This window comes from Caloenas nicobarica, chromosome 28, assembly GCF_036013445.1.
Source record: "Caloenas nicobarica isolate bCalNic1 chromosome 28, bCalNic1.hap1, whole genome shotgun sequence".
Classification (NCBI taxonomy): Eukaryota; Metazoa; Chordata; class Aves; order Columbiformes; family Columbidae; genus Caloenas; species Caloenas nicobarica.
In genome coordinates this window covers 4,019,571-4,040,776 of record NC_088272.1, presented here as the reverse complement: position 1 = coordinate 4,040,776, position 21,206 = coordinate 4,019,571, and the positions used below count along the sequence as shown (strand labels likewise).

Below are 21,206 nucleotides of genomic sequence, written 5' to 3'. Positions count from 1 at the left end.
TAGGGATTAGGGATTAGAGCTCGCTGTTCAGGGTTAGGATTTAGGCATCTGGTAATCTGCCTAGGTGCGTGGTTAGTGTTAAGGGTACGGGCTAGCTTTGTGAGTTAGGGGTTTTTTTAGGTTTGTGGTGAGGGCTAAGGTTAAGGCTGGTATCTTAAGGCTAGGGATACAGGGTAGGGATTAAAGTGAGTAAAAGGGTAAGACTAAGAATGAGGGGTTATGGGCTTGGGATTTGGCTTAGAGGTAAATTTTGAGGTTTGGGTTTAAAGTAGTGCATTACTGTCAGGGTGAGGACTAGCATTTAGGGCTAAGGTTAGAGTTTAAGATTACTGCTTAGAACACAGGTAAGGGCCTAACATGAATGTTTTCACAGTCAATGTCACGGCAGCATCACCATTACCTGAAACCCTCCAAATCTCTCATCTCTGTTGGCCAAGCCATTCTTTCCTCCCCCACATCTCCAGGCTCTCTTGTCCCAGTTCCCCTTGACCTTCCCAAATCTGTCATCATCTTGGAGCAGCTTTCTGATGGCCTTCATGGCCTCTGAGTATTTGCCTTCCCGCTGCTGGTCAGCCAGTTCCTGTGACAGAAGTGACCTCACAGCAGCATCCAACGGGACACAATGGGCTGCTGTGCTGCTGAGGTCCCTGCTCAGCCCACCCAGCAGCCCTGCACCACCCCTAAGGTCCCCTACCTCAGCTCACGCCTACCAGCTCGTGCTCCAGAACAGCTCCCATAGGTCCTGGGAGACTTTTCCCAGTCCCACATGGTGCTTCAGCTACTCCAGGGTATGTTGGAGGCAGTGGTGGCCACCTCTGTGCAAACAACTGAATCAATTCCTGAACGTAGATTTTAGGAAATAGTTGAGCCCTCTGCAGAAACGACTTCTATGTAATAGCTGAAAAAGTCTTCCTTTCCACAACTGCTAGTATTTTTAAACCAATTTCTGTGAAACTCTTCATAGTCAGTTAGTTTGTTTTGACAGTACCATGGGCAAGTGTCAGCAAGCTAATTAAACACTGTATCTCTATGTGAATGTTTTTATGCAGCCATTTCCCAAAATACATTGCCTACCAATGGTTTGAGTTGAGAAACACTGTTCAGAGGATCTTCTTAATTTGCATTGGCACATTTTGTATCTCTAATTCTTTTCCTCTGTCTCATTTACTTCCTTGCCTATTCTTTGAAGAGCTCTCTGAGGAAAAGATTAATTGAATTATGGAATACCATAGATTGGAAGAGACTCCTGTGCAAGGATCTTTGCAAGAGTGTCTTGAACTGGATCAAGTGAGGCTCCCCATACAACAGTTCTGCTGAGTTCTTATAATTGGCCAGCCTGTTGTCCTGCACATCCTCTCTGGCATGTGCAAGCAAGATAAGCAATTACTGTTTACTCAATTTTATTCAGTTTTGCATGAGAAACTGCTACAGGGATCTCTGAAACAGTCAGGTTCTTCACCCAGGATGTTAATAACTACCTGTATGCACAGGAAACAGGCCCAGGCACAGCAGGATCTGCCCGTCTCCAGCACTGTCTGGAATCCCACCTGGAGAAATCCCACACAAGTCAGGCCAACATTTCATTTGAAGGTGACTAATTTTTGCTTATTTTGGAGGTGGTTGATATTGAAGGAGGTTGACTGAACTCGACCACTTGGTTTCAAGTTGATCCATTGTCTCAGACCAGTTTCTGCTGCTGTCTCTGTGGACGATGAGATGGGAAAGTCCTTGGACCACCCAGGTGACTAATGACTGAAGAGCTCTGCTTGCACACCCACACAACTTTGTTTCACCACCTCAAACCCACCATCTCCTCCTCTCCCTCTTCTCCCCTTGCATTTTGAATTATTCTGGTTTTGGAGCCATCTGCTCTACTCCTTTCTATGTCTGAAAACAAATGGAAAGATGAAGGGATAAACACCAGTCTTTATTGTATATGTGGGATTTTTTGGTCCTTCTTTCTCCTACATGTGTAGTTTGATTTAAAAAACAAAATAAGTTTAGGAATCGGAGATTTGAGACTTGAATAGTGAGTTTCACCTGCTTCAACACAGGTGCCTGTGAGAATTTGTTTTCCCAAGGCTCCCTGTATAATCAATGGAGAGAGGAGAAAACTCTCAAGGCTGGGTCCTCCCAACCTATAGCTGGCACACAAAAGAAAAGTTACAGATCTCTTCCAGTCACTATTCTCCTGGTCTGCATTTAGGTCAGGACATTTGATAGTAATAGCAATGAGCAACTGTTTGGAAGTAACTGCATTTCGGTGCAGATGGATGTCAGATGAGACCGGGTGGAACCATAACAAATTTCAGTCATTATTTAGAGTACTAAAGAAGATGAGTTATACTTGGTCCCTATTCTGCCCTCCCCTCCCCTTTCCTGAAGAAACAAAGAGCACAAACCTGTGGAAGAAAGCATGGGATTACGAAAGAGATGCTTGATACTGCTTATTCTGAAATCAATAGATACTCAGGGATTCCTTGTCCAAAAAGGCAAGTACTCAAAAGTAGAAAGAAAATCTTTCGACGTACATTTGATTTGATATGATTTGATTTGATTTGATTTGATGTGATAGTTTAGCATTTGTGCAATAGAAGAGATGACTTAGGCACATAGGTGTGACAGATGTTTGCAACAGACCTGCATGAATTTGGAATTTGCCAGGAATGGGATAAAATAGCTAACAGACTTTAAAATCCTCTGTCATGAAGGAAGAATTCTTTACGAGTGTTTTAAAAAGGTAGAAAGAAGACAACAAATTCTCTGAGAACTCCAAATGAAATTTGATACCGAAAAATCAGGGTATGAGAAGTGCTTGAAGTCCTCTATCTGTGTACTATAGGAAGACTGCAAGAAAGGAAAGAAGCAGAGAGTTTTGGGGAGCCTTTCACCCAGACTGTGGACTTATCACACTTGGTTTTTGCCATGTTCCTGTCTCGGCATGACGAACCGAAATTCAACGTGGGCTCAGAAAATGGAACTGCAGTTACTGAGTTCATCCTAGAGGGTTTCTCAGGGCTTGATCAAAGACTACAGCTCATACTCTCTCTGGTCTTTCTGCTCATATACCTGACAACAGTGATGGGGAACGCTACCATCATTTTCCTCGTGTATGCAGATCACCGCCTTCAAACCCCCATGTACTTTTTCATTGGCAATCTGGCCTTCCTGGAAATCTGGTTTACATCCTCCACAAGCATCAAGTTGGTTGTGATCCTGGGTTCTGGTAGGAGAACAATCTCACTAAGCAGCTGCTTTGCCCAATCCTATTTCTATTTTGCCCTGGGCTGTACAGAGTTTGTTCTACTAGTTGTCATGTCCTTTGACCGCTATGTTGCCATCTGCCAACCTTTGCATTATGCTGCCATCATGAAGCCTCAGCTCTGCATCCACCTGGTTGTTGCTACTTGGGTCACAGGCTTCACACTCTTGAGTTACCGCCTGGTCATCCTCTCGCAGCTGACTTGCTGTGGCTCAAATGAGATCCATCACTTTTTCTGTGACAACTCCCCCTTATTCAAACTGTCCTGCTCTGACACCAGCCTGCTTTGGAAAATAGACTCTGTTTTCATATCATTTGTCATTCTGGGTTCCTTGTGTTTAACTCTGACATTTTACATGTGCATCCTTTTCTGTATTCTACATCTTCCAGCAGCATCTGGGAGGAAAAAAGCTTTTTCTGTATGTTCTTCTCATCTCACCACCTTGGCAATTGCATACGGGAGCTGCATTGCTCTCTACGTGTGTCCTTCAGTAGGTGTTTCCTTGGAGAACAGCAGATTTGTAGCGTTGCTGAACACCGTTCTGTACCCCTTCTTAAATCCATTCATCTACAGTCTCAGAAACAAGACTGTGATACTGGCCCTGAATGAAGCCGTTGCCCGTACAAGAACACAGCTTTTCCCCTAATCATGAGGCATTTCTGGACAGCAATTCCAGTGATCTGTTATCATATGTTAAATAATACCAATGCATAGGTATGTAACCTCCGGACAGAGATACCTCAGGAGATTGATAGAATCATAGAATCCTTTCAGTTGGGAAAGACCCTCAGGTTCATCGAGTCCAACCATAACCCAATTCTAGCACTTAATCGTGTCCCTGAGAACCTCGTCTAAACACCTTTTAAACACCTTCAGGGATGGTGACTCCCCCACTGCCCTGGGCAGCCTGTTCCAATGCCCAACAACCCTTTCCAGGAAGAATTTTTTCCTAATATCCAATCTAAACCTCCCCTGGTGCAACTTGAGGCCGTTTCCTCTTGTCCTATCTCGTTGCATTGTGTTAAGTGATAAAAAACTCCTCTGCACACACAAAGAAGGCACTAACAATGGCAGGAGGAGTAAGTCAGTTAATACCCTGCCCCAGCTGCTCTCAGCCCCATCACTGGGGAGCCACCAGCTCATCAGGAGCCCATCTCCAAAACCAAGAAGAGCACAGAGGCTCATTGGCAAGTGGGAACCCAAATTACAGGCTCTGGGGAAAGAACATCTTGTCCCAAGGCTACCCTGGGAGAGCCCTCAGCCTCATTGTCCAGGTGTGAAGCCCATCAAGAGGAGCCACTGAGAGCAGCTCTCTGGATCACCATTTAGACTAACGGGATTGTTGTCTGGGGGTGCAGGACACATGGTGGGATGCAGGGGAAGAGCATCTTTGGATTACACAGGACTTACCATGGGAATTTTGCAGAAGGACCCCAACCAGTGTAGTCTGTCCTCTCATTAAACTGAATTTCTAAGTCTTTGCTATGTGAGCAAATCTCTTCTCTGCGCGAACGTGTGAGCGTGGGGGTGTGAGTGCAGCAACTGGAGCAGGACCAGGGGGTCAGACAGCCTGTATGTCATTGGTGCCAGCAACTGAGAGACCAGAGTGACTGGACATAAGAGTGTGCGCGCATGTGTGTGACTGGGGTTGTCTGTACCAGTACCTGGAATGGGGCTGCAGCCCCGGGGGCTCATGCGTCCTGGTGTCTGCAACTGGCAAGGCCGGTGTCCTGGGGAGGCTGCTGAGCAGACTGAGTGTTTGAGCCCCGCTGCTGGAAGAATCCACCCTGAACGGGTATATACATAAAATAGACTGGGCTAGACTAGAAGAGTTCAGTTGGAAGGGACCTACAACGATCATCTAGTTCAAATACCTGACACATTCAGGGCTGACCAAAAAATAAATCTTGTTATCAAGGGCATTGTCCAAAGGCCTCTTAAACACTGACAGGCTTGGGGCATTGACCACCTCTCTAGGAAGCCTGTTCCAGTGTTTGACCAGCCTTGATAAAGAGATGTTTCCTAATATCCAGTCTAAACCTCCCCTGGCCAAGCTTTGAACCATTCCCATGTGTCCTATCGCTGGACACCAGGGAGAAGATCTCAGCACCTCCCTGTCCATGTCCCCTCCTCAGGAAGCTGTAGAGAGCAATGAGGCCGCCCCTCAGCCTCCTTTTCTCCAAACTAGAGAAGCCCAAAGTCCTCAGCAGCTCCTCAGAGGACAATCCTTCCAACCCTTTCACCACGTTTGTTGCTCTCCTCTGGACGCATTCAAGGACCTTCACATCCTTGTTGTAATAATATGTGGGGCCCAGAACTGCACACAGCACTCAAGGCGAGGCCGCACCAACGCTGAATACAGCAGCACAGTCACCTCTTTTAACCACATGGCCATGCTGTGTTTGATGCACCCCAGGATGCGGTTTACCGTCTTGGCTGCTGGGGGACAGTGTTGCCTCCTGTTGACCCTGTGGCCAACCATCACACCAGATCCCTTTCTGCAGGGCTGCTCTCCAGCCACTCTCTCCCAGTCTACACTTGCACTCAGCGTTACTCTATCCCAGGTGAACAATCCAGCACCTGGACTTGTTCAACTTCATGCCAAGTGCTGGGTCCTGCAGTTGGCTCACAATAACTCCATGCAACACTACAGGCTCAGGGAAGAGCGGCTGGAAATCTGCCAAACGGAAAAGGACCTGGGGGTGTTGATGGACAGTGACTGAACATGAGCCAGCGTGTGCCCAGAGAAGGGCAACAAAGCTGGGGCGGGGTCTGGAGAGCGAGTCAGATGGAGCACGGTTGAGGGAGCTGGGGCTGTTTAGCCTGGAGAAAAGAAGGCTGAGGGGAGACCTTTTCGCTGTCTACAACTACCTGAAAGGAGGTTGTAGCATGGAGGGTGTTGGTCTGTTCTCCCATGTGGCAAGTGGTAGAAGGAGAAGAAACAGCCTGAAGTGGTACCCAGGAAGATTGATTTTGGATATTACGAAAAAATTTCTTCGTGGAAGAGTTTGTGAGGCATTGGAACAGGCTGCCCAAGGAGTGGTTGAGTCATCATCCCTGGAGGTTTTTAAAGGACATATAGATGAGGTTCTTAGGGACATGGTTTAGTGCCAGAATTGGGTTAACGGTTGGACTCGATGATCTTGAGGGTCTCTTCCAACCTAAATGATTCTATGATCTCATTGGGATGAGAAACATGGTTGGGCAGCTCTCCCAGATGGAATACTGAGATGGATGGATGGATGGATGGATGGATGGATGGATGGATGGATGGATGGATGGATTGGGACCGCGTGAAGGATCAGCCTCCTTATCAGCCAGCCATGGCATGATGGAAGCAAGGCCAGTCCCTCTTTGTCCCCTGCTCTTGTTTTCAAGAGATCCTTTACACCCATTGCTGGCAGCCCTCCTGTGCCAGCCCCTCTCACCAGCACAAGACTCCTGGCCCAGGAGCTCTTCATGCTGCTCCTGCTACTGCAGTGACAGAGCAGCCTGCCCTGAGCTGGGGAATGCAGAAATACGTTTCTGTGGGTCATTTATTCCCCTGTTGAAGCACAGAGCACTGGGAGCAGGCTGTGGTGCCTGACAACCACAGCGAGACAGTCCAAGGCAGATCACTGAAGGTCCTTCACCATCTCCAGGAACACTGGGCACCCACAGATGAACACTCAAAGCAGCACCATGACGTAACATGTTGCCTCATGTCCTCCCCTGAGCCCATGAAAAGCCCAAGCACAGCAGCATGGCCTTGTGGGGGAAATGTACTCAGGCTGACCACAGCTTTGGAAGAAGAGCCCAAGCTCCAAATACTGAAACTGTGGAAATCCCCCTTTATGGAGTGTTTCAAAAAGATGGTCCCAATTTCAGAGATACAGTGATTTCAAAATGGGTCCATCCTTTTGAAGCACCCTGTATTACAGAGATGTGACACAGGACACCAGCTGTACCAGGGTCCCAGAAACAGGTAGACAGGCCTCTGAGTCATGGCTCTGGAGAAGTGCCATGGGTGAGGAAATTCCTTGACAAACATGGTTATCACAGATAAAATGCTCAACGCACAGGAGGTCCCTGAGATGAGCTGGAAATCACTTCTGAAGAGACATGGGTAACTTATTGCTGCTGACAGAAAAATGATTGAATCAGCTTCTTCAGCGCCACTTTCAGCTCCTGGTTCCTCATGCTGTAGATGAGGGGGTTCACTGCTGGAGGCACCACTGAGTACAGAAAAGAGACCACCAGGTCCAGGCTTGGGGAGGAGATGGAAGGCGACTTCAGATAGGCAATCATAACAGTGCTGACAAACAGGGAGACCACGGCCAGGTGAGGGAGGCACGTGGCAAAGGCTTTGTGCCGTCCCTGCTCAGAGGGGATCCTCAGCACGGCCCTCAAGATCTGCACATAGGATACCACAATGAACACAAAACACCCAAATCCTAAACAGACACTAAGCCCAATAAGCCCAAGTTCCCTGAGGGAGGCATCTGAGCAGGAGAGCTTGAGGATCTGGGGGATTTCACAGAAGAACTGGTGCAGGGCATTGCCCTTGCAGACCGGCAGTGAAAATGTATTGGCCGTGTGCAGCAGAGCAGTGAGAAACCCAGTGGCCCAGGCAGCTGCTGCCATGTGGACACAAGCTCTGCTGCCCAGGAGGGTCCCGTAGTGCAGGGGTTTGCAGATGGCAACGTAGCGGTCGTAGGACATGACAGTGAGGAGACAATACCCTCCTATTGCCAAGAAGGCAAATGAGAAGAGCTGTGCAGCACATCCTATGTAGGAGATGGCCCTGGTGTCCCATAAAGAATTTGCCATGGATTTGGGGACAATGGTGGAGATGCAGCCCAGGTCGAGAAGGGCGAGGTTGAGGAGGAAGAAGTACATGGGGGTGTGGAGGTGCTGGTCACAGGCTATGGTGGTGATGATGAGGCCGTTGCCCAGGAGGGCAGCCAGGTAGATGCCCAGGAAGAGCCAGAAGTGCAAGAGCTGCAGCTCCCGTGTGTCTGTGAACGCCAGGAGGAGGAACTGGGTGATGGAGCTGCTGTTGGACATTTGCTGCCTGTGGGCATGAGGACCTGTGCAAGGAGGAAAAGACAGTGACGGTTTAGATGAGACTTGTCTGGGAAAAACCAAAGCCATTTCCCACAGCCCCTCCCACAAAGAGACCCTTTTCTTTTTCCAGGAGAACGTCCTGTCTGCAGCCCTCGTCGGTGCTTGATGAGTGTGCAATGAAGAGCAGGGTCTCTGCCCAGGGGCTCTTGAGGAGTCAGCCTGACCCTGTGTGATGGGTGGGGCAGGGGCCAGTCGTGGGGTTCAGCTTTGTCAGATGGAACCGCTCCTGCTGCAGAAGGGACTGTCAGCATCTGTACCCGCAGGGCTGAGAAACTGAGTTTGAGAGGTTTGGCATTTTTACAGCTCTATGTCCCCTCCAACCCAGGGAGTGTTGTTGGGTGTCAGAAACCCTCGGCATTTCTGCTGCACTCAGGGAGAACAGATCGAGTCCTGTGAGACCAGAGAATGCCTGTGGGTCAGTGCAGAGTGAGGGCAGCTGCTCTGTCCCTCTGTCTTGCTCCAGCTGCCCTGGACTGACACCTTTCTGAGATGGAGGCTGATCACACTCCCATGTTACCCTGAAAAGCCACCATGCAGCAGCTGAAGGGATGTTAATGAGGCTTCTGGCAGATGTACTGATGACTCTGAGTTGCAGTTCAGGAGTCTCAGTGACTTGTTTAAGCATGAGAGCTCATCTTCATTTTATCCTTTCCTTCCCCCCCCCATCCCTTGGGATAGGAAACTGAAAAGGCAGGCTCACGAAAGCTCCCTATCTCTCTGGTAATCCTTGCATTGATCTTCTGCTTGAGGCATCCACTTGGAAAAAACCTGGGGGTGATCTGGAGCTGTGAGCAGCCCTGACCCACACAGCACCCCCTCAACAGCAGAAGCACCTTTCCTGCCTTGATAGGGGTCGCTCCTTCCCCCCACAGCTTCTCCCCACAGCACCGTGGGGATCTCCCCGGGCAGGCTGAGCGCTGACCCTGGCAGGCGGCAGAGTCCCTGCCCTGGCACAGCCCTGGGGTGCAGGGACCCTGCTCTGCAGGACAGCCCTGGGCACCCCTGGGTGCTCACATGGCTTCACAGCTGTTCAAAATTGCCTGATAACAGCCCCCTCCTCACAGATCCCACAAGCTGTGCCTGTGCTAACTTTAAGAGATGCCTCCAGGAGCTGCAGCTGCATTGCCCTGCACCCAGAGACTTACCATGGCAAGGGCTGCAAAGATTTCTCCTCCAGTGAGCTCTCAGTCATCCTCCCCATCCTGACCACCTTTCATCTCTCTCTGCCTTGCTCGTCTCCCTGAGATCCCCAGGCAGAGCCCTCAGCCCTGCTGCGCTTTGCAGAGGAGCTGCTCCTGGGCAGAGCTGTCTCTCTGCAGCGCTGCCGCTTGCCATGAGCTCCCTCTGTCCCAGGAGCCCAGCCCAGCTCAGCAGCACAGGAGCAGCCCATGATGTCCCTTCCTCTGTCCCCTCTGGGCTCCCTCCAGCTGTCCCTGGGGCTCCAGGGGCACATCCTTTGAAGCAACCTCAAGTAATCAGTGATATTGATTCTCTCTCTTCAGCAGAGACAATTCTTGCCAGCATTGTGTTCTTTGTAGTAAAAAGTAAATTGGTATGAGAATCACCTTTTCTTGTCCCATCATTAGGCAAGACACCAGGAATGTTACAGCAAAGGATCTAATTTTTCCAAATTGGGGGAGGAATATGTTCCCCAGAATGAATTAGGCATTATATTCTGGGTTTATACTCCTAGGTCTAGAGAGACATTCAGCAATCTTTTGGCCATCTCATGTCTGTGCTCTGAAGCAAAGCCTTTGCATACATGGAGTCTTGGACACTTGGTACCAGGTTTCCATGGGGCAGGTCAGAGGTTTCCTGGTGCCACAGCTGGGGTGGTTCAGCCCAGATGTGAGGCAATGGCCTCAGCCAGGGACCTGACTGGGTGAGCTGGAGCTGTCAGTGTTGCAGACAGAGCTGTGACACGGATGGAATAAACTGCCAAGGCAGGGTGGCAGAAGTTAGTTCATCTGGTCTGCAAGGACAGCAGCCTCCAAGCACAGCAACAGGCCAGAGCAAAACTCAGTCTAGACCTGTAAGGCAATTCAAGGGCACCCTAATGAGCTGTTACTACTTCCAGAACAGTTAAAGGAGAAACAACGACACCGTGTGGGTACTGATTAATTTAATAAGGGAGAGAAGTGATATTCTCTGTGTCTCTGGTCCTCCATCTTCACCAGCAAGGTCTCCCAGGCCTCTGTGACTGGAGGCAGAACAACCAGCAGTGGATGGGGATCAAGTCAGGGGTCCCTGGAACTAACACAATCCTTTCCAGTCTATGGGACAGGAGGGGCAGCATCCCAGGAGCTGAGACAGCAGGACCATGTCACAGTGAGGCCACTCTCCAGCACCTTGGAAAGCTCATGGAGACTGGGGGCACTCCCTGACCACTGGCAGCTCTCACACAGTGTGTGCACTTTTCAGAAATAACAGAATCACAGAATCACAGAATGATAGGGATTGGAAGGGACCTCAAGAGATCATCTGGTCCAATCCCCCTGGCAGAGCAGGGGAACTAAGGGCTGTGTCCCAGAACGTGGCCAGGGGGACCCCATTTCTGGGTGTCTGAAAGAGAAGGTGACGGGGTTTACCCAGGGCAGGTTGTGCCTTTCCATCCTCTGCTTTCTGTGAGGAAAGGACAGGGTTGCTGGACGTGGGGAGAGCAGTGGTGGTCTGTTACCTGGAAGTCAGCAAGGCATTCAGCATCATCCCCCGCAATATTCTTGTGTGCAAGGTAGGCTATTATGATCTGTGTCAGTGTGTAAGTAGATGGGTAAAAAATAATCTGGATAGTTAGGCTTGGAAAGGTGCTATAGAAAGGGAGAAACTTTCCAATCCTGAGGACAGTCAAGCCCTGGAAGCTGTTTCCCAGGGGTGCGCATCCACTCTGTCCCAGAAAGTGACCAAGATGTGTTTGGATAAAGCCCTGAGTAATCTGGTCCGACCTTGCTTTGAGCAGGAGGTCGGTCAAGACACCTCCTGAGGTCCCATCCAGCCTGAATGATGCTGTCCTTTCATCCCCTTCATGTTTTCAATTTAGGGACAGCTTTCAAGTTCTCCCTGGCCACAGGAATAATTCACATGAGGTGCAGGGCTGCTTTACAAGTGCCCCCAAACAGCCCAGACCACATCTTGTGCATCCCTTTTCATTTTCCCCCACCCAGGTTCATCTTTTTTGCTGTCCTCATGCCCACCTTGTTCATCCTTTCAGAGCAGGTTGCTCAACAGGTGTCAGCATCCATGTACAGAGTCTGCACACCAGCCAGGCAGCAAAGCCATCGTTACAGAAATGGAGATGAGGCTCTTGCCCAGCTCCTTGCACCAGGTGCAACTTGTCTGCTGAGATTCTCGGGAACACCTGAACTTTAAGTGCAGAGCATGTGAGTCCTCGTTGGGTATCCTGGCTTGTCTCCTGACCCATGTGGTGCTTCAGGCTGTGAAGAGAATCAAAACCAACTCTTTGGCTGGGGTAGTTTCATTTTACATGTCACGAAGGGCAGATGAAGGGAGCTCAGAACTCCAGTCTCTGCTGCACCGTTGGGACTTCAGAGACTGGAAATGCAGGTGACGGTGTGTGTCAGTGCACACCACATAAACATTCTGGATGCCTTTCTGCCTTTGCACTGACCTGGGATCTGTTCCTTGGCCTTCTTTGCCTAAAAAAGAAATAAAACTGCCCTATGTCACCTCCCCTCACTCCAGAAAAAAAGGGGAAAAATTATGAAAGAGGGGTGATTTAAGAGCAATTCTGTCCTAGGAAGTACTTTTTAAATCATAAAACTAGTAGAAGTGAGAGAAAAAGCTCTTAAAAGAACTCCATGCAAGAGGTCAGCTACTGAGATGTAGCAGCTGTTTTGAGAAGCAAGAATGACTGATAGGAATGGAATTAAAAAACTTTAGTTCATCATCATCATCATCAGGAATAAGGAACTCCCTGTTATTCTTATTAGTGATTGTACCACTTTTCAAAAACATCCTTGAGATTGTCTCTATTTTTCGCTGGCTCCAAAACTGAGCCTGCTCAGATTTTGAAAGGACTGCTTGAAATCTCTGCAACTCAGATCTCTACAACTGTCTCTCATCGAAGATCTTTTACCCCAGAAAGGGGAAAACTCCCAGTGCAGGCACCAAACCAGTGCCCAACCTGCCTGGAGAGCCAGGCCAGTTGTGCCACACAGCAGCCGACCTCGGGGGAAGCTGGAGGTGATGGGAATTGAAATGGTTTTGACTCAAATCATAATTTAGGTTGGAAAAGACCCTTAAGGTCAGAAAGTCGAATCGTAAATATGACACTGCCAAGTCCACCCATTACACCATATCCCTAAGCGCCATGTCTACACATCTTTTCAATACCTTCAGGGATGGAAGCTCCAATCCTGAGCTGGCAGGACAACACTGTCTGCAGTTACACATAAGATACCTGTCATGGCTGTGACTTCAGAGTTTCTCACACCCTTCACTGAGCAGGGCGGGTGTTGGGAGATGGGCGCACACTTCAGTTTCCAGATGCCAGGACAGAGCCCAAGCCATCGTACCCTTGCCCTCTGGCATCCCATTTCTTGAGATGCAAAGCTGCTGGGCCTTCTGTGGATAATCATGTTAAAATGCATCAAGAATCATTCGAGTCTTTGTGTAATTTCTCTAAGAGTGTCAGTATTAAAACCAGTAAATATCTGTAACACAGCAGTCTGCATCTGTGGTAGCCCCACGGCCAGTGCCAATCCAATAGGTATTTGCAGTATAAGGCATGACACCCCATCCATAAGTACATATCTAAGTGGTTCAGATGAAGGGTGGTCTGGCAAAAATCACCCTGTTCCTCCCCAGGTGCACGGACACTGCTCATGTGCCTCTCCAGAGTGGCAGAAGCCGGATCCCCTTCTTGGGACAGACTCCTTCCAGGAGAGACAGAGCAATGGGGGTAACTCCTCAGGTCTTCATGGCATTTCACTCGGCATCAGTTTTTATATATTTGTTTTTTTCCTGTGACTACTCTTTCTGCACAAAAGCTCACAAAAAGACACCCATTTAGTAAAACATGGCCATAAAGGTGCTGTGATGGACAAGAAACCTCACCATGAGCTCTGGAGGGAGGGAGGAAGACGATAATAAGCACCAGGAAGAACCAAGGAGCTCAAGGCCTCTTCTGAAGAGTGAGAGGCCCTGAGCAGCAGTGAGCGGCCATGTGTGGTGTGGGAGGGTCAGGGGATGTGAGGTAGGGAAGGGTGGTGGCTGATGACTTCAGCAAATCCTTACAACCATGTCTGAGCCTGCAAGTGGGATGTGGCTGATGTCTGCGGGTGGAGGAGGAATAGGAGAAAGACTTTGGGGGATCCTGGAAAGAAGGCAGGCTTCTCTTGGACTAGTCATATATGGCAGTGACATTTGCATGCTGTGGGCATGGCTGTGCCTGGGAGATGGGGAACGGCTGCTGCTGGGGGGGCTGTGCTCAGGCATGGCCCATGAGCTGACCTTGCTCTGCTCCTCTCTTGCACTCCCCATGCTTGGATGGTCCTCAGGAATCATCCATGAGCCCGGAGGAAGCACCAGCCTCCTGGAGTGTTGGCCCATTACTGGAGGACAAGAGTGAAAGGTTTGTGAGACACATGGGAGTGCAGGAAGGGACGGGTCTATGCATAGCAGTAAGTGTGTTAAAGAAGAAGACCTAAAGACCATTGGCTGATCGTGCTAATGTGGAATAGATTGATTTTTCTTTTTTATTTTAGGGCAGCAGAAGAAGGAACGTGTGCATTTCAGTGCTGGGACATGGATCTGAATTGAGGATTCAACCAAGTTTGGGACTAGGAGAGCTCAGGTGATTGGTGACCATTGCAGGTCTATGAAAGAAGCTGCATGGGCTTGGGGAACCTCACAGGCATTGCCAAATCCTCAGAAAACCAGAGCCCTGTGGTTAAAGCAACAGCAGTTGGCACCAAACCCACACCCAAACCACAAATACCCTCCCAGTGACCACAGGCAGAGCCTTGAGAAACATTTGACTGAAAGGGTCTCCTTTGCCAGGCCCTGGGGGTCAGGGCTTGGCCATTCTGATGATAAACAACCGTGAAGGGCTGACAGGGCACCAGAGCCACCTCCACATCGCCTTTACCACCTCTGACCATTGTCTCCAGGCTTTTCCTTCAGCAGCCTCCAGGGACAGGGACTGCTTGTGTCAGTGATGGCCTCTCGTGGGGTCCCAAACAGCCTCAGAAACTTGGGGTTTGTTTCTGCCTTTCACTTCATTAGAGGTTTGTTCATTCTTTCAGTAGCTGCAGTTCAGGACCATGGCAGCAGAGGGCTCGTTAACATCCAAAATGCGCTTACAAGCCAAGGCTCTCTGCAGCACTTGCCTAAAGGCATCAGGTCTGGTGTGGATGATTAGAGAGATTTCAGAACTGTAGCCAAACAGTGAGCATTTCCTTAATAAGTAGTCATAAAGCCAAATTTCTTATATTTCTGTCCCCCTCCCAATGCCCTCATTGCTAGAACAACTGGTATCAATGTCCACTAAATATTGATCTAGAGAATCTCCTGATAAAGACTGAATGTGTCAGAAAAGTGGGTGCCTAAAGCACCACTTGAGCAAGGAGACAGGATAGGACTCCTCAGGAGGAATCACACAACTCTGGACCCAGAGGTGGGAGTTCCTGGGAATCTCAGGTGCCACAGCACAGCGATACTTGTGTTCAGGGAGCCGGTCAAGTGACCCATCTACTTTTCTCTAATGGTGTCTGAGTTTGCTCAGGTAACTTCTGACTTGAGCCCCATCCACTCCTGGCTGTTCTCCAGACTCCTGCCTTCAGGAACAAAGTCCCAGGAGACCTTGCTGGTGAAGATGGAGGCAAAGAAGCCATGAAGTACATCGGTCCTGTCTGATTCTACTCTTATGAAGTTCAGCAGCAGGCCCACGTTCACCCTGTCTATAATTTTACTCTAAGGAAGCAATGTCAGCTCATCTTGCTGCCCTCAGCCTCCCCTGCAGGTATCAAGTCCAGGGCAGCTTTGGCATCATCCCCACATCCATGGACAAGGATTCTAAATTCCTCCTTTACAGCTTGACCTGCTTCCACCTCCCATGTGCTGCCTTTTTGCCCTGGAGCTCTGTCAGTTCAGACAAGCAGCCTCATGATGTAAAGTCTTCTTTTCATGGGTACTTGGAGAGATCATTCTTGTGCTTGGAGCAGGCTGTCCTGTGAGGCTTCTCAGATTTCCTGAGCTCCTTCACCCTTCAGACCTACTTCCATGTCACCATCTTTATTGGCTGCCATCCCCCAGTATGTCCGTGTCTTCCCCTCTGGAGCCCACCAGCCTGTGCTCTGCTGCTGGCCTTCCTCCCTCCCCTCTGGTGCCTGGAATCCCACTGTTGCCTGCTCACCACAGCCAAGGTGGACACTGATGTGCACATCCCTCACCAGCTCTTCTTTGTCTCCCAGTTCCAGATCCAGATGAGCATCACCCTTGTTGGCCCAGCAGGCAGCCACGTAAAGAAGTTGTCCCAAGATCCTCTGGACTGTTGGCACCTGCTGCTTTGCCTGGCCAGTGAATGTCAGGGCAATGACAGTTCCCCATAGGTACCTACTCATTGACTTGTGACTTCCTCAGGTTACTAACAGAAGATCTTTTCCATTTCTTCCCCATGATCAAGTAGTTTGTAACACCCAACACGTTATCACCCTGTATTGGGTTTACATGGCAAAGTCTTGGAACTGGGGTGAGTGTGGGTGTGCTACAGTTGTCACCTCTCTGAGTAGACAACAGGAGTTTGATGTCAGACAGAGCCGATATGAGCTGGCTCCAAGATGGACCCACTCCTTGCCAAATCTGAGCCACTCAGGGATGCTGGCAGCACCTCTGTGATATTGTATTTGAGAAAGGGTAAAAACCGCTGCACAACAGCAGGTGGGAGAGAGCAGGGAGAAAATGTGAAAGAAAAATCGCTGCAAACACCAAGGTCATATCCCATAGGACCCAAGTAGGTCCCTCAGCTGGCCAAAGCCTGCTCTCCTGAAATCCTGCTCTTTGCCTTGTTATCATCTTCCAGGAGCCTCAACTCCACTTTCCCAGTCCTGACTGTTCCGTCCCTGACCAACCCTTTCTGGTTTCTAAGTGTGAAGTCCCACAGGGCACCTCACCTCACTGACTCCTCAGCCACCCGTGTCAGGAAGATGTTGTCCATGAGCTCCAAAACCCTCCTGGATGGCTGGTACCTTGCAGATATTGGGATATCTTAGGTTTGCCATGAGGACACTGCCTGGAAACATGAGGCTTCTTTCATTTGTCTGAAGGAGGCCTCATCTAATTCCTCTTCCTCATCAGTGAGTCAGTAGCTGATGTCCACCCACCACAACATTGTCCATGTTGTTCTGCCCTCTCACGCTGAGTCCTCAACTTTCAGCTGATATTCTCTGTCCCCAGGCAGAGCTCCACACATTCCTGCTGCTGTCCCACATGAAGGGAAACTTCCCCTCTAAGTCCAGACCTCTGGCATTACGAGCACTAGCCCTGCAAGACCGCAAAGTTTCTCCTGCAGGTGATATTCGTAGTGTCCTGTAACTCCTCATGATGTTATCTTGGGATAGACGCTCTCATCAGGATAAACCGTCTGCATGTAAACACTAACAGCTGGAGCTCCTTCTCGCCTTGGCTATGGCTGTTGTCTCCAGCTCTGATGCCTGTGAGGAGACACCTTGTCCTTACAGCACAGGGGCCTCATGGCCTCCTTGTCCCCAGCCAGGAACCTGGGAGGTGTGGGACCATAGTCCTGCCCTTGGCCTTGCACAGCCCCACATCACACTGTCCCAGGAAGGGCCCTGGGCAACGTGGGAGGGACAGGATCTGCCCTCCCAGGGCTGGGGGTCAGGGCTTGGCCCTTTGGTTAATGAAACACATCCAGGTTTATTCAGCATCAGAGAGACCTTCACCTTGCTTGTCCTGACCTGTCATCTCTGCCTCCAGTTTTCTTCTCTAAGCAGACCCTGGGGTCAGTTCCTCAGTAGTGTTCCTCAGGGGAACCCAGTAACATTACAAGAAACTTTGGAGTTTGAATATGACTTGGGCTTCTTGAGAGGTTTCTTCAACTTCCTCCAGGGACTGAGGTTTATGGACTCAGCAGCAAACCCACCAGAGGGGTCATTAAAGTGCCTTGGGCTGCTCCTGTGCTGCTGAGCTGGGCTGGGCTCCTGGGACAGAGGGAGCTCATGGCAAGCGGCAGCGCTGCAGAGAGACAGCTCTGCCCAGGAGCAGCTCCTCTGCAAAGCGCAGCAGGGCTGAGGGCTCTGCCTGGGGATCTCAGGGAGACGAGCAAGGCAGAGAGAGATGAAAGGTGGTCAGGATGGGGAGGATGACTGAGAGCTCACGGAGGAGAAATCTTTGCAGCCCTTGCCATGGTAAGTCTCTGGGTGCAGGGCAATGCAGCTGTAGCTCCTGGAGGCATCTCCTCAAGTTAGCACAGGCACAGCTTGTGGGATCTGTAAGGAAAGGGCTCTTGTCAGGCAATGTTGAACAGCTGTGAAGCTGGGTGAGCACCCAGGGGTGCCCAGGGCTGTCCTGCAGAGCAGGGTCCCTGCACCCCAGGGCTGTGCCGGGGCAGGGACTCTGCCGCCTGCCAGGGTCAGCACTCAGCCTGCCCGGGGAGATCCCCACGGTGCTGTGGGGAGAAGCTGTGGGGGGAAGGAGAGACCCCTATCAGGGCAGGAAAGGTGCTTCTGCTGTGGAGAGGGTGCTGCGTGGGTCAGTTCTGCTCACAGCTTCAGATCACCCCCAGGATTTTTCCGAGGGGATGCCTCAAAGAGAAGATCAATGCAAGGATTACCAGACAGATAGGGAGCTTTCCTGAGCCTGCCTTTTCAGTTTTCTATCCCGAGGGCTGGGGGGTGCAGAAAAGGATAAAGTGAAAATGAGCTCTTCTGCTTAAACAAGTCACTGAGACTCCTGAACTGCAACTCAGAGTCACCAGTACAGCTGCCAGAAGCCTCATAACATCCCTTCAGCTGCTGCTCTGCCTCTGCACAGCACCTGCATCACATCTGCTGAACCCATCAGCTTTAGTCTGACCTGTCCTGTTTTCCAACCTGCAAACAGGAAGATGCCCCCAGGCAGTGCCCTGTGAACAGGCAGGATCTGTAGGGCCAGGGTGAGGGCACAGAGGGTGGGATGGGGTCTGTGAGCACTGACAGGGAAGAGACATGGACAGGGAAACACCGCCCAGGGGGAGAATCTCCAGACAGCAGGGAAATGATCAGAAATGAGAGGAAACTAAACTCAGAATTGATATGGGAGGGAGAACACGTAAAACTCTGTATTATCCCCTGCAGTGCAGATGCCTCCTGTGAGCAGCCCCCTCGCCTCCTCTCCCACCCAGCAAAGCCTCTGCCCTCAGGGCCGGGGGCTCCAAGGCATGAAGCAGCTCCTGTGCAGCCAGAGCTCCAGTTCCCTCTGCAGAGCACAGGGGCTGAGAGCAGCTGCCCGGCAATGCTGGTGTGTGGGAGGTGGCTGCACAGCTGGGGAAGGGTGACGCTGTCTGAGTGCCCGGCTGCCTCTGCCCTGGCCTCTCTCACACCCACCCTCACCGCAGTTTCCTTCTTGCTCCACTGCTCTGGGTCACTGTTGGTGTGATCTGGTTCTTGCTGTCAGGCTCTCTGGGGATGGGAGTTTCAGCTGCAGAGTCACAGCCTGATCTTGTGGGTCCTTTCCTGCAGCTGTGTCCATGGGAACACGTGTCCCAGCTTTGCTCTGCCCTGTGGGGCTGTGGGCAATGCAGTGTGTGGGGCTGGGGAATGAGCTGAGTCTCCCTGAATCAGATGCCATCATTAGGACACTTGGATATCTCCTGGGAGTTTCCTTAGAAGCTTTGAACTACCCTCCAGGATGCAAACCTGTCCTACAGCATCTGTTTGTTATGTGAAAGCCGCATGGAGGAGCACAGAGATGCTGTGACAGAGAGAATGCTGTTGGGTTTGTGAGATGAGCAGTTTCTTGGCTAAACATGGGATGCTGAGACATTAGGAAAGGGTGAGACATGTCATGGTCTGAGGTGGATCCCTCTGCTCTCAGCAGTGCCTGGTGGCTTTTCAGGGTGACATGGCAGTGTGATCAGCCTCCATCTCAGAAAGGTGCCAGCCCAGAGCAGCTGGAAGAAAAACAGATCGATAGACCGGCTGCCCTCACTCTGCACTGACCCACAGGCATCCTCTGGTCTCACAGGACTCGCTCTGTTCTCCCTGAGTGCAGCAGAAATGCTGAGGGTTTCTAACATCCAAGAACACTCCCCAGGGTGGGAGGGGAGAAGGAGCTGTAGAAACGCCAAACCTCTCAAACTCAGTTTCTCAGCCCTGCGGGTACAGATGCTGACAGTCCCTTCTGCAGCAGGAGTGGTTCCATCTGACAAAGCTGAACCCCAAGACTGGCCCCTGCCCCACCCCATCACACAGGGTCAGGCTGACTCCTCAAGAGCCCCTGGGTAGAGACCCTGCTCTTTATTGCACACTCATCAAGCACCGACCAGGACTCCAGCCAGGATGTTCTCCTCTGAAAGAAAAGCTTCTCTTTGTGGGAGGGTCTGTGGGAAATGGCTTTGGTTTTTCCCAGACAAGTCTCATCTAAACTGTCACTGTCTTTTCCTCCTTGCACAGGTCCTCATGCCCACAGGCAGCAAATGTCCAACAGCAGCTCCATCACCCAGTTCCTCCTCCTGGCGTTCACAGACACACGGGAGCTGCAGCTCTTGCACTTCTGGCTCTTCCTGGGCATCTACCTGGCTGCCCTCCTGGGCAACGGCCTCATCATCACCACCATAGCCTGTGACCAGCACCTCCACACCCCCATGTACTTCTTCCTGCTCAACCTCGCCCTCCTGGACCTGGGCTGCATCTCCACCACTGTCCCGAAGTCCATGGCCAATTCCCTCTGGGACACGAGGAACATCTCCTACATAGGATGTGCTGCCCAGGTCTCTCAGTTTGTCTTTTTCATTTCAGCAGAGTATTATCTTCTCACCATCATGTCCTATGACCGCTACGTTGCCATCTGCAAACCCCTGCACTACGGGGCCCTCCTGGGCAGCAGAGCTTGTGTCCACATGGCAGCAGCTGCCTGGGCCACTGGGTTTCTCAATGCTCTGCTGCACACGGCCAATACATTTTCACTGCCACTGTGCAAGGGCAATGCCCTGCACCAGTTCTTCTGTGAAATCCCCCAGATCCTCAAGCTCTCCTGCTCAGATGCCTACCTCAGGGAATCTGGGCTTATTGTTGTTGGTGTCTGTTTGTTCTTTTTGTGTTTCGTGTTCATTGTGGTGTCCTATGTGCAGATCTTGAGGGCTGTGCTGAGGATCCCCTCTGAGCAGGGACGGCACAAAGCCTTTTCCACGTGCCTCCCTCACCTGGCCGTGGTCTCTCTGTTCATCATCACTGCCATGTTTGCCTACCTGAAGCCCCCTCCAACCACTCCCCATCCCTGAACCTGGTGGTGTCTGTTCTGTACTCAGTGGTGCCTCCAGCAGTGAACCCCCTCATCTACAGCATGAGGAACCAGGAGCTAAAGGATGCCCTGAGGAAACTGATGGCTGGATAATTTTCAAAGGCATTAAACTTCTTTTCTTCTGCATATCACTCATGACATAACTCATGACAGGTCCAACCTGTCTTTTTTATATTTCATAGTTGTAGATCACTTTTTGGAGTTAGGGGAAGGCTTGTTTGGTTTTGCTTTTTTAACTATGATAATACTGCCCACAAAGAAATGTTATTATTCATCCCACTTCTAATTATCTCTCCACCTTTATAGTTCAAGTGAAAGACCTTGTAAATGAGAAGTTATGCTCTCTGTGTATTTAAACAAAAT

The 21,206-nt window shown here is 50.5% G+C and overlaps 1 protein-coding gene and 1 pseudogene across 1 annotated transcript; both read left to right on the top strand.

Annotated features, from left to right (window-relative positions):
• Window positions 1-2,925: 2,925 nt before the first annotated feature.
• LOC135999541 (olfactory receptor 6E1-like) lies at window positions 2,926-3,909 on the top strand. Its single transcript, XM_065653111.1, has one exon. The coding sequence runs from the start codon at window positions 2,926-2,928 to the stop codon at window positions 3,907-3,909; it is 984 nt and encodes a 327-aa protein (XP_065509183.1).
• Window positions 3,910-20,184: 16,275 nt separating this feature from the next.
• LOC135999399 (olfactory receptor 14A16-like) lies at window positions 20,185-20,897 on the top strand (annotated as a pseudogene).
• The last annotated feature ends 309 nt before the right edge of the window (window positions 20,898-21,206 follow it).